Here is a 12906-nt window from a genome sequence, read left to right as displayed (position 1 = left end):
ATGTGGGTGATCCAGCAATGGAGACAGACCAAGGAGCATCTCTGGGTAAACAGAGTCTGGGTGGGGACCAAATCCCTCCTCCAAACAGGCAGCACAGAGATCTGGGCTGGTCTCCCATGTCCTTCCCTGCTCAGTTCCCCCTTCTCTAAGCTGTGCATGCACGTGGGCAGAGCCGGGAGGATACTGGCTTGCTCCTGGCCAGGTTCCTGGGCCATGATCTGGAGCTAGACCCAAGTGCCCTCATCCCTGAGCACCCGCACTCTGCCTCTCCCTTGCACTCATCTCCTGACTGTTGGCTTCTGCCTCAGCCAGATGCAAAGATCCCGAGCCCAGGCACTGGCTGGGATCCTTGCAGCACCAACACGCTGCAGCCTGTGCTCGTGCATGGCTATGGTGGTGGTACCACCGTCCTTGGTGAGTGCAGTACTGGTGCGATCAGCCTTATGGGCATGGACACGACATCCTGCTGCCTGGGACAAGAGCCTCAAAGCCTGGCTGCCCTACCCCATCATCCCCTGTACCCAGGGACGGGGTGGTTCTGCCCCCAGAGCTTTGTCAGGGCTGTTTCCTTCTACTGCAGGTCTTCTCTGCTTGCACACACATCATTTGGTGTGATGCCCAGAGACATCCAAGGCACACCACAGTCAGTCGGCTCAAGAGATTATTGCACTGAACAATTAGCACAAGTAATTAAATCGTAGCAGTAGCCCTCCATCCCACTTCCTCAGCAGGAATTCAGCCTGGTGAGTGACACTGGGGAGCAGCCTGGACCAGCCTTCCCCCACAGCCAAACTCAGCACCTGACAGGGGCTGGGCTCCCCACACCCCCAGTTCACAATTCTGACCCGGTTGCAGTGCCTGCCTGCAACCCACAGCTCAGGCTTGGCCCTACAAGAGGTTTCTTAATAACTTATCCACCCAGCACTTGAGTGTTCAGAAAAACTAAGACAGTCTCAGGCTGAGTTGCCTTTTCCAAAGCCTCACAATTAAGCTGGAAGGGTAACTGTGCATGTCTGTCTGTCTGTCCGTCCTTGTGGGCTGTCTGGTCTCATCCTGTGCTACTGGTGGAGATGCTTCAGAGGCCACACTAGGGAGCAGGAGGATGCAGAGAGGAGATGTGTCAGCTCATGGATTAAAGAAGGACAGGTCTGGCTGAGTCCCAAGGCTCCCAAACAGCATCCACAGAGCTTAGCCAGTGGGTACGGCCAGCTGTGCCGTGTGTACTGAAATGCCTAACCACGCTGTCAGCACCATGCGGTCACGGCTTCCCTGCTGCCCTGAGGGTGCTGAGCACCTGGCTTCTGCTCATCTTAGCGCACTCAGGGCGCTTTGTGGCATTGCAATGCCTCGATGCTGCTGCTGAATGATTCCTGCAATGCTGGTGGTCTCACCTGTGCCTTGTGCAGGGACATTTGCTGGCTCTCTCTTCTAGGCCAGGTACTGGGTGTGCTGAACCCTTTCCCTTCTTGGTGAGCCACATCTCTTGGGTCAGGACCAGGAGATAAGGAGAGACTTCCGTGGTTGCCTCATTTTGTACCCATTACCCTTTGGGAAGCAGGGACTCTGGTGCACACGAATGGTTCACCTGGGAACATGCTGCGTGTGAGCCTTGGGAGCCTGCATGTCCTGAACAGCAACAGGAAAACCAGGAAGCAAAATGCTCGGCTGCAAGACAGCTGTGCAGGTGGGTTGGGAAGCGGCTGCTTTACATCCTGGCTGCTTGCTTTCCCTATGCATGTTTCTGTTGTTTCCCAGGCCTGAACCGCCCTGAGCCAGATCGCATTGCCCTCGCTCTGCTCCCGCTGCTGGGGGCTGATTCTGCCGCTTGTCTTGGGGTCCCTGTAGGGTTCCCCACCGTCTTCCACCCGCCTGCCCCACGCTCCTCGCGCTCCTGCAAAGCGAGGCCAAGCCATATGCTGGGCCTGCATTGCAGTAAGTCCTTCTCTGGGCAGCTCTTTCCTCCCACAAGCCATGAGCCGGGGTGACGGATCGTTGCCGCCCTGCTTCAATTTTGAGGCCGCTGCCCTTTGCAGCCCATGTGGCTCAAGGCCAGACCACCATGCCCACGCCGTGCAGCCCTGTTCCCTGTGCCGATCAGCCCTCCCATTGCTGCACCTCATACCCGGCCAGTGCCAGATGCATGGCGAACAGGGCGGTGGGATGCCCGCAGCTGGCTGTGTTGGGAAAGAGGGATGTTGTGTGAACTCAGGCTTCACAGAGAAGGGAAAGGTGGGGTGGTTTGTGGGGTCTGCCCCCTCCCCTCGCCCCAGGCAGCGCCGGCTCTCCTCCGCGGCAAGCCCACAGCAGCTCCAACCGGTTTGTGGGTCTCGGTGGCGGGTGGCGACACCTCCTGCCCGAGGCCTAATTGAGGGATGGGAAGCGATCATCAGACGCCAAGGAACAAACAAGAGCTGCCTGTGCCCCAGCAGGGAATGGAGCCGAGCAGGATGGGCCGCAGGCTCCCGTGGTGCGCCGGCGGGGGAGGCGTGCTGCTTCCCCCGGCATGGGGAAGCTCAGCGGGGCTGTGCTCCATGGACATAGCCAGTGGACGGTGGCAGGACCAGCAGCCCCACGAGCTGGGGGGAAACTGAGGTGCAAAAGTCGGAAGTGACCCCATCCAGGTCTCGAAGCAGGACACACTGAGGAGGACAGCAGAAAATCCTGATCCCTGGACACTTGCTCTTTCTCTTCAACATCACATGTCCCCCAAGGCTTTTCAAGCTGAGCCTTGGAGCCTCCTCCTGACCTATCTGGGCATCTGCTGAACGGCAGGCGGGAGGAAGCATTCCTGCTCTGCTCTCCCTGTGCCAGGCAGGCCTGATCCCCGTTCCCTGCATCCTTCTCTGGGAGCAGCAGGAATATTAAGTGTCATTGCTGTGGGGAGAAATGTGAGTGGAGGAATCTCGGGAAACTGGTTTTACCCCTTCGTCTTGTGCCGACCGGATGGAGCAAGGGAACTGGAACTCCTCCCTCGGCGAAGGCATATAACACCTCCAATGGTCCCGGCAGCCGGCACTGCGCTGTGGGAGCCAGGCACGCGTGTTGGTGCGGGCCGAGCAGCAGGCAGTGAGCGATGGCATCCATGGGGCTGCAGGTGCTGGGCATTGCCCTCTCCGTCATTGGCTGGCTGGGCACCATCCTGTGCTGTGCATTGCCCATGTGGCGGGTGACGGCTTTCATCGGCAACAACATCGTGGTGGCCCAGATCATCTGGGAAGGGCTGTGGATGAACTGCGTGGTGCAGAGCACGGGGCAGATGCAGTGCAGGGTGTACGACTCGATGCTGGCGCTGCCCCAGGACCTGCAGACTGCCCGTGCCCTCGTGGTCATCGCCATCGTGCTGGCTGTGCTGGGCACCTTGCTCGCCATTGCTGGAGGGAAGTGCACCAATTGTGTGGAGGACGACACCGCCAAGGCCAAGGTCATGATCGTCTCTGGTATCATCTTCATCATTGCTGGCATCATGATCCTCATCCCTGTCTCCTGGTCAGCCAACACCATCATCCAGGACTTCTACAACCCGCTGGTCACAGAGTCCCAGAAGCGGGACCTGGGGTCCTCCCTGTACGTCGGCTGGGCAGCCTCTGTTCTGCTCTTTGTTGGTGGGGGGATCCTCTGCTGCACCTGCCCCGGGCGGAGTGAGAAACCTTACTCTGCCAAGTACACGGCGTCTCGCTCGGTGCCAGCCAGCAACTACGTGTAGGAACTGCTCCGCGCACCACAGGGCTGCTCCCCCCTGGCAACCTGACGGCTTGGCACATAACCCAGACGCCTCTCTCCCATGCAGACTCCCCGCGACCAGGCTCCCGCTGCCCTGCTCGAGCTGCGGCGGCTGCTGAGCCCGGCTGACTGCTCTGCACCCTGTCATAGGGATGCCCCTGCTGGGGGGCTTTCAGTAGCTCCCGCGCTGCAGGGCAGCCTGGGGGCTGGCATTGCTCCCTGCAGCCGGGCCAGTGGGGTGGCTGCCCGCGTGTCCCCAGGGAGCCAGGACCAGCAAGAGCTGTGGGGCTGTGTGGTCCCCAGTGCTAAGCATCCAGCACTGCAGCTTGTTTTGCTGGAGCAGAGGGAAACCATCAAGGTCCCGTGGCGAGTCCAGCCTGGCCTGCTGACCCTCCTTGCTGGTGGGTTTGAGGCTGCCCTTGGGCCTGTGCCACGCTGCTTCTGCAGCATCCAGGGACATGGCGCTCGCGGGGCGGGAGGAAAGGGTGCTGCGCCCGCGCGGAGGGGCAGGCAGAGCAGACAGACCTGCCTTTGTTCACCCGGAGATTGAAGCTGGATCTTTAATCTCGGCTGAGACAGAGAACAGAGAGATCCTGTCCTGCCTGCCCTCCCTCTGCAACCTGCTGGAAAAGGGGCCCTGGCTCCCCGGGCTGGCAGCTCTGTCCCTGCTGCCGGCATGCGTTGTCCCGAGCTGGCGTCTCCAGGAGGGGAAACCCAGCCGCGCCCCTGCAAGAGCACCGTCTTTGGAAAAACCGAAGGTCTCTGACTCCCGGTATCGAGGTGTGCCGTGCTGTGTCATGGCTCTGAGCACTCCCAGGTGCCTGTCCCTGGTGTCCGTGCAGGTGGCATGGGGCTCCGTCCCCACCGCGTCTCTGCATCCACCGGCTGGTTTGCCCAAGCCCTGCTGCAGAGGCAGCTATGCTGGGTAAACCAACCCACAACGCCTCAAGCGTGCGTCCGTCGGAGCAGGTGGTGGGGACACCGCAGGGTAGCGAGTGGTGACAGCAAATCTTTCCCGTGTGGCTCAGCCTCACATTGCCCGAGGGCACACGGTGGCTTGGGAAACCCCGGCATGGTCTGGAGGGGGGCTGGGGGCTCTCGTCCCCCCTCTGCCCTGAGTTTTTACTTTGACCTACTTTTGGAGCTTTTATTTGTGTAGCTGTACGTATTTATTATTCCTCTCGGCAGCTCCCTGGGGCGGGGGTATCATTATCCTGGGAGTGGGAAGACAGCGGCTTGGCTGGGAGAACCGGTTGGGGAGGCAGGAGCAGAGCTGGGCAGGCGAGCAGGGGCTGCACACGGGCATTTTTGTTGGTGGTCCTGGCATGCAGGGGACCAATTCTGGGGCCTGACCCTGCGGCACGGGGCACACTGAGCCCCGCAGCCCCCCTCACCAGCGGCAGAGTTGTGGACGGGCACCCTGGGCTGGATGCACCTCCCCGAGCAGCCGGCAGGTGTGCAGGGTGCCCAGGCCAGCTCTTTCCTGGCCGCCGGGCATGAATCTGGACAGGACAGGGTGACTCGCGTTGCCGTCTGTGCCCGCCAGCCGTGGTAACGTCTGCCCGCTGCAGCACAGACATCCCACATTAAATGGTAGCTGCTCAGACCCCGCTGTGCTTCGTTTTCTTTGTCCTCTCCAGTGTTGGCCTCAGTCACAGGACAGCAGGGTCCTGCTGGATCCTATGCCACGGACACCCATGTCCTAGGAACACTGGCCTGAAATACCTCCAAATCTCCTGCTTTCTGGAGCCTCTCACAATCCCAGCCTCTGCCCTGGCCTCCACTCTTCATTCCCGGTCTGGCCTCCGTGGCCTCATCCCAGCCCTGGCACCCGGCGCCCAAGCTTGCCCCGCTCCGCCGCGCTCTCCTCCCCGCGTGCCAGGTGACCCCAGGGATCCAGCCGTCCGGTCCCCGCATGGTGGGCAGGTGGGTGGGTGGGCAGGGACACTCCACGCCTGGCCTGACACTGTCGCAGGGCCCCAGGCATCCGGGGCTGGCACCCCCGTGCCGCTGTGCTCCCTGCCAGACCGGGGGGCCGACCGGCCGCGCTGAGCAGGCATAGCAGTCTGGGTGCTGGGTGCTGCTGAGGAAGGGGCGATGCTGAGGAGGTAAGTGCTGGCGTGGCCCCGCGCCCCAGGGCTGGGAGCACCATGGGGCTGAGCTCTGGCAGGTGTGGGTAAAGCCAGATGTTTTGCCTATTTTGCTTCCAGCAGTGCAAATCAAGGCAGTACCCAGCCCGGCACGTAATCTGGCCCCAGGAACTTCCTTCCTTCGAGTCTCACGGTGTGGGAGTGCTGAAGGGTGCTCGGGAGCAGTGAGGTCCGGGCAGCCTGTGCTGGCGGTGGCCCTGGCTCTGCGGGGGCTCCCTCAACTGCCTTCGCGGTGGGCTGCACGTAGGTCACCCGTGGCAGTGCTGGCAGCACCCTTGCACTATGCCTGCCCTGTAGCAGATCTCCCACGCTGCATGTGTGAGGCTCATGGTGTCTCATCCAGGTTTGGAGCCTTGAGGGCTCACAGGTTCCCTCCTTCTCTTTGCTGGGAGTGGGAATGCTGGAAATGGAGACCCCCAAAATGCTCCCATAGTTCTGTGGTGCCAGGAACGGTGGTAGATGGGCAAAAATGTGAGCGCGAGGCTCCCGCAGGCCTCGCACAGGGATTTGCTGGGTCACTGCTTGCCCCCAAGCCATCTGCAATGCTGGTGTCTCCACAGGAGCTGGCAATGGGGGCAGTCATGGGCCCATGTTTTATTTGACTCTTCCAGCCAGAGGAGCCACACTGGAGCAGGTCTGGGCTGGCTGGGAAGGGCACCCCAGGATAGCTCCTGCTGCAGGTGCCTGCATTGATCCAGCCGTAGCTAAGGCCTAATTTGTGGCCCTGCTCACCTTGGACTCTGCCGGCACTGCAGACCTTGGAGTTTTTCATCTCCTTCCAGTAACAGGGGTTTGCCCAGGGTTTCTCCCTGGGGATGCTGATATCTGAAAGGTGCCCAGAAAGGAGTGAGAAAGCAGTCAGGAAGGAGAGGCCACAGAAACCGAAACCAGGGACAGAGAACGGAGGTGAAACCTTGTGCAGCTGCCACAGGGTGCGCCGGACACGTACATGGCACTGCCAATCCCCTGGCACTGCTCTGGCTCCATAAAATCCAGCCTCGCTGTGCAGCGCTTGCTCTCGGTGGACAAACGCAGGTCTCTGTCCCTTGCAGGTGGTGCTGGCTGCAGGAAGGTGCTTACCAGCCACTTGCACCATGGGCCATGGCATGAGCGTGTGGTGCTGGGCTGTGGTGACACGCAAGCACCCTCTAAGCACCCTCAGCCATGCCAGCGCCCAGCTCCTGGTGGGATCTGTGCCGTGGGAGTATGGAGCTCTGCTCCCCATGGGGCTGAGCAGCGAGTTGGGCTGTGCATGTGGAGCAAAGTGGCCACATCTAGCCAAGCACAACCCACCTGGCTCTGGTCACTTAACCCTCCAAGGGAATGACCAGCTTTGATTTGCCTCCAGGATGGCTCTCTGTGCTGTTCCTGATGAGAAAGAAGAGCCCGTATCACTGAAAGTGCTGAGCACTAAAGTCAGTATCAGAAAAAGACTTGAGCTCTGACCTACTTCCAGCGCCCCACAGAGGAAGTCCTGGGTCCAAAGGGCGCTGCAATGCAGCAGGCAAGGGCAAAGCAAAACCTACCCTTGAACTGAGAGTGACAAGTGTCGCGGTGAGGGCAGGGGGGGCTGCCTCATGGGGTGGTGCCCGGCCCAGGTGCCCTCTGCAGCATGCTTTCCTTAGACACAAGGAGCTGGGGAGGTAAGTTAAGCTGAACCACTTCTGATGGACCAGGACACAGGGTGGTCCTTCTGGGTTGGCCACCGTGGCCACACTGAGCCCACATAGCGGAGGCAGGACTTGGGTTGATCAAGGGGCTAGTGAGGGGGGGCCTGTGCTTTGCTGCTTGTCCAGATGGGCACAGCAAGCCCCTTGCCCACACTGCACAGACCCACTCCCCCAAATCCTTCCCATCCCTTTCCCATGCTGTGCATGGGCACGGCCTAGCTGGGATGGGGCAGTCATGGAGAACTGCCCCGTGCTGTGCTCAGGCACACTGGGGACATTTTGGGTGAGCACAGCTCATGCAGTCTCTTGCAGCTCAGCCTCTGCAGGACCTGGATGCTCAATGCACCACGTTGCATGCTGGCCTGCAGCTGGCTGCTCAATGCAACCCATGGTCCTGTGTGGCCTGCAGCCGTTCCCATGCAGATGGGGAACAGGATGCATCTAGCATGAAGGCAACCCCCCCCCCCCCCACAACCCCGGCCGGAGCAGGCCCAGGCCGGGGGCCATGTGTGACTGCTGTGCCCTCTCCCAGCAGGCCCCACTTATGGAGACGGTGACGATGCAGCTGAGCGGCCTGGTGCTGGCCATGCTGGGCTGGCTTGGCACCATCCTCACTTGTGCGCTGCCCATGTGGAAGGTGACGGCCTTCATCGGCTCCAACATCGTGGTGGCCCAGGTCTTCTGGGAAGGCCTGTGGATGAACTGCGTGTATGAGAGCACAGGGCAGATGCAGTGCAAAGCGTATGACTCGCTGCTGGACCTAACCTCCGACCTGCAAGCAGCCCGCGCCCTTGTGATCACCTCTATCATTGCGGCCTTCTTCGCCTTCCTCACTGGCATCATGGGTGCTGAGTGCACCCGCTTCATGGATGACACGGGGGCCAAGATGAGGATCTCCACCATGGCAGGTGCCATCTTCATCGTGGCTGGCATTGTGCTGCTCATCCCTGTGTCCTGGTCTGCCAATACCATTGTCAACAACTTCTACAACCCCATGGTACCTGCGGCGCTCAAGAGAGAGCTGGGGGCTGCCCTGTACATAGGCTGGGCCTCCAGTGCCCTCCTGCTCTTTGGCGGAGGCATCTTGTGCTGGTCCTCGCCCCCGGCTCAGCAGGATCCCTACCCCAAGAAGTACAGAGCAGTGAAGACCTGTACCCCTATGAGCTACCCCATGAAAGACTACGTGTGAGACGCCCTTCCTGGGAAAAGCTGTTCCCCATCCAGCCCTCCCACTTGGTTGCAAGGCCCCAGAGCTGCCAGCTCAAAGGAAAACACCACTGAGCCTGGGGGTGGTGGTTTATTGGGTCCCCATCCCACCCCAGAGCTCCCATCTGCCCTTATCCCACCAGTCCCCTCCCTACCTGTGCACAATCTCCTCCTGCCCCATCCCCTTCTCAACCTCACCGAGGCTTATGCTGTCACCCTCCTGCCCCCCATCATGTGCGGACCCCCCCTCTCCCTGCAGGGAAAGGGGGTGGCTGGATCCTGCTCACAGCCTGCTCTCCCTGTGGCACTGCCACCGCAGTCCCCCATGGGACACAGCCACATGTGGGCAGGGGGCTGCGTTCATGATCTCCTCAGATGCTGTTGGCTGCTCCTTGATCATTTATAAATGTCTCAGTGCCACCAAGGCTGTCTGGGCTCATTTTGAACTGGTAGAGGGGGGAGGATGGTGATATTTCCTATCGCTTTTCCCAGCTCCAGCACACCTGCTGCTACTGCTGCTAGCTTGGGAGATGCTGGCCCAACACATGGCACACCATCTCCCCAGCACTGGCAAGGGACTCGCATCCACACACATCCCTGTTGGCCTCAAGCTCGTGCCTGATGAGGAGCCATGGCAGGCCAGGGCACTCCCCCCTGCATGCAGTTCCCTCACTGTGCACCCTGGTTTTCTGGGCAGGTGATGCCTACAGCTGGCCTGAGGAGCAGGGAAACTGAGGCAGAAAGAGGGCAATGGGAGCCAGGAGGCAGGATGTCAGGCAGCCCCATTGCAGTCTCCCCCAGCTGCGATGGGCTCAAGGGCTGGCCCTGGCAGCACAGCACCTCCCTGCCATACAGAACTCAGCATCGCAGCTTGCTCCGGTCATCTTGACCCCAGGAGCTGGGAAAGAATCAATCCCGCTGGTCGAGGTTACTAGACCAGAACAGGCCCAGCAGGTGCCCAGCACTCAGAGAAAGGCCAAACCTAGCCCAGCTGCTAACCTGCTTCCTGTCCCCATGCCATGATATGCAGGAGAGCCAACAGTCCCAGTGTTCAGGGTGCAACATATCCAGGCAGACAGCAGAGGCAGAGCATTTATTTGACATGCCAAGTGTGGGACTGGGACAACCACAACCCCCCACTGCCTGCCTGACTTGATGCCCAGGGGATGGTGTCCAGGTAATATAAGAAAAAAATAAGTTGGGGAAAGCAGAGCAGGGCAAGCAGCTGCCTGCAGGGTGGTGGGGGCTGCCAGCAACCACCACGGCATGCCCCACCACCGAGCTGGTGGCAGGCACAGCTGTGCCAGCAGCACCCACATATGGCACTGCACTGGGGGAACCCTGGGGACAGGACTGGAACCAGACAAGTAGAAAGGACCTGGGAGTTAAATACAGATCCCAGGCCAGACACAAGCAGATGGCAACCACTGGAGAATACAGGGAAGGCTGAGTGTGCCTCTGACATGGGCCTGGCTTCAGCTGGAGACATGCGATCCCCCAGACGGGCACAGCCCCAGAAGCATTCAGGTATTTCTAAGGTTGAGAGACAGACTTGAGGGCTCGCTGGGCTGAGCTCCCTGGTGGTTTTGGCTGGACCAGGGTAGAAGCAGAGCAAACAAACTGCTACTTGCAACTAAAAGAAATGGGGCAACTCAGCCTGAACTGCAGAGACACACAACTGTCATCTGCAGCTGGGGAAGAGCTCAGAAGAAGGAGATAACCTGTTCTTCATGTCCATGGGAACAGGACAAGCAGAAACAGGCCTAAAAAACAAACAAACAAAAAATCCCAGCAAGAGATCTGAGTACAAAACTTCCCAAGGAAGCACTCAAAGAGGAGGGGGTGGAAGCACCACCACAACGGGCTTGGGGAACAGGCCAGGCAAGCAAGGAGATGGGCACAGTCTGGCAGAGCCGGCTCTTGGGTAGGGAGCAGCCACCAACTTCCTGAGGTCTCTTCCAGCCTCATTTTCCATGCAGACCATTAACTGTCAAGTTGTAGGAAAATGAGGGCTTAAGCAGCTATGGAGGGATGAAAGGCTGGATGTGGTGCTTTGAAAGCTGTTTTAGGCTGGGCGTTACACTGGCATAGCTGTTCCTGGTTCAGACTCTGAGGCCTCCTGCCCTTCAGGGTATGCCCCACTGTAGTTGCTAGATTAGTTCTTGGTAGAGATGAGGGCCTAGGGAGGATGAGGAGGAAGACTGCAGCATATGTCAATGGGGACCCACCAGCAGTGGTACCCAGCTGGGAGAATGAAGAAGGATCCAGAGTTTGACCATAGCCCTGTGGGAGGGCTAAGAAGCGGACAACGTGGGGAGGAGGTAACCCAGACAGGAGACAGCTCTATCCAGCAAGACAGATCTGCGAGATGTCACAGCAAGGATGGGAATCAAGATGCTGGGGAAGGTACCTGAATGTCAGAGCTAAGGTCTAGGAGACCTAGTGAAACCTGGAGAGCCTTCCCAAGCTGAGGAGCAACATCCTCAGGGCCCTGACCTCAGGGAAGGAGCTGGTGAAGGGGAATGAGGGAAGTTTTGGCAGTAAGCAGTCCCTCAGGAGTAAGCAGGGGCCATTTCAGCACCATGAGCTGGGCAGAATTCAGATGAGTTGCAGCAGAGGATCTGGCAAAGGAGCACTTTCGCAAGCTGGGGGAGGAAGGGGACAGGCCTCCAAGAGCAGAGAGCTCAGACAGGCAGGTGATGTGAGGAGGTGCTGAATACAGGAGGTTGCTGCTCCAGCTCATGGCTCTGATGGCTCCCCTGAAATATCGTCACCCCCACAGCTGAGGCCCTGCTCTGGGACAGGGTTGCTTGGCTGAGTGGGATGGAAGGCACACAAAACAGGGTGAGAATTTACAAGGGCCAAATGCTCAACCTCCATTCCCCAAGCCATTTTGGGCCCTTAACCCTCCTCAACAGGTGGGATTGGACACTTTCGATAAACATAGACCACCCCAGAGATGTAGTCCGTGCCCTGGGTGCTCTCCTCCTTGGACGTGGCCCTCTCCCACTGGTCTACTTCCTGGACCAAGACCTTCTCCCAGGCGCCTTGCTGCTCCAGGCTGTCCAGCACTCCCTGCAGCTCAGCCTTGTAACGCAGGTTCGAAACATTGCTTCTCGTCGTCAGGCACAAAAAGCCTCCTGCCAAGAGAGGAGCGGGTTGGACAGGGAAGTGCTCTTCCCCTCATGCCCGGGCTCAGCCGCTCTCCTACCCGGGGCACGAGCGCACCTTGGGGAGGGGGGCTCGACACCCCACAGAGGCGTCCCTTGGAAAGGGGGCACGGGGTGGGCATGGAGGGCACAGGGGAAGCGGCCATGCAGGACCCAGGCCAGGGCACCACGGTTGGCAGGGCATGAGGCCAGCAGGCAGGGGACAGGCAGGACATCGTTCCCGAGCCTGGCCCCAGCCAGCTAGCTGCAACAGAGCTGCCACCAGGCAGGGAATCAGGGTGCCAGCGCATGTCCCTGCGCAGGCCTCAAGGCAGAGACAAGGCTGCGTGTTGGTCCCATGCCAGCTGCGCTGCAGGGGCCCGGGTGCCCCGTCCTGCCCTGCCGCAGGCAAGGCTGGTCCCGCCAGGCAGGACGCTCCCTCGGCGGGTCCCTCGGGGGACCGGGAGCCTCACCTGGCTTGGTGACGCGGAGCAGCTCCGGCACCGCGGAGCAGGGCACCTGCCTCTCGCCGAGCGCTCCCACCACCATCACGGCGTCGTAGCGGTCTGCGGGGACAGCGGTGCGGGTCACCGGGGCCGAGGGGCGGCCCACTCCCGGTGGGCTCACAGGGGCCCCGGGGGCTCCCCGGCGCCCTCCCGTTACCTGCGGGCCCGGGCAGGGGCTCCGGGCCCAGGACGCAGCGCCGCAGCTCCCGGTAGAGCCCAGTGCCCCGCGCCTGCTCCAGCATGCCCGCGCTGCCGTCCACGCCGTGCAGCTGGCGGAAGCCCTGGCCCTGCAGCTGCGGGGACACGCGGCGCCGTCAGCTCCCGCCGGCGCCCGCCGGTGCCCGCCCCGGCCCGCCCGGTACCTCCTGGGCTACGAGCCCGGTGCCGCAGGCCACGTCGAGGACCAGCGCCTCGGCGGGCGGCGCGGGGAAGGCGAAGGCGAGGGAGGCGGCGGCCAGGTGCGGCGCCCGGTACTCCAGCGCGGCCACATCCTGCGGGAAGAGGC

General features: G+C 60.8%; 3 protein-coding genes across 3 annotated transcripts in view; 2 read left to right on the top strand and 1 right to left on the bottom strand.

Moving 5' to 3' along the window:
- On the top strand, positions 1–3703 carry LOC112964991 (claudin-4-like). Its single transcript, XM_026063642.1, is given in 4 exon segments — positions 1–45; positions 309–414; positions 2854–2957; positions 2960–3703. Coding segments are annotated over 4 exon segments (999 nt in total).
- Positions 3704–8054: 4351 nt separating this feature from the next.
- Positions 8055–8729, top strand: LOC112965021 (claudin-4-like). The gene has a single exon (XM_026063691.1). It carries the CDS (start codon positions 8085–8087, stop codon positions 8727–8729), a length of 645 nt encoding a protein of 214 aa, XP_025919476.1. The 5' UTR covers positions 8055–8084.
- A 1140-nt stretch (positions 8730–9869) lies between these two features.
- The window catches only part of METTL27 (methyltransferase like 27), a 123223-nt gene continuing 120186 nt past the window's right edge, over positions 9870–12906 (bottom strand). Inside the window, exons 3-6 of the mRNA XM_026063641.1 lie at positions 12764–12892; positions 12559–12694; positions 12369–12461; positions 9870–11886 (exon numbers count right to left, since the gene is read on the bottom strand). Coding sequence (XP_025919426.1) covers positions 11648–11886; positions 12369–12461; positions 12559–12694; positions 12764–12892 — 597 coding nt within the window. The 3' untranslated portion in view covers positions 9870–11647. The remainder of the gene's footprint in view (positions 11887–12368; positions 12462–12558; positions 12695–12763; positions 12893–12906) is intronic.

Source organism: Apteryx rowi, unplaced genomic scaffold (assembly GCF_003343035.1).
Source record: "Apteryx rowi isolate R43461 unplaced genomic scaffold, aptRow1 scaffold_20, whole genome shotgun sequence".
In the NCBI taxonomy this organism is placed as follows: domain Eukaryota; kingdom Metazoa; phylum Chordata; class Aves; order Apterygiformes; family Apterygidae; genus Apteryx; species Apteryx rowi.
Note: the sequence above shows the minus strand (reverse complement) of the source record. Positions and strands in the feature narration are given on the sequence as shown.

What these genes read in the sequence shown, in the direction of transcription:
- LOC112965021 (XM_026063691.1), top strand. Translation starts at nt 8,085, where the DNA reads ATGGAGACGGTGACGATGCAGCTGAGCGGCCTGGTGCTGGCCATGCTG.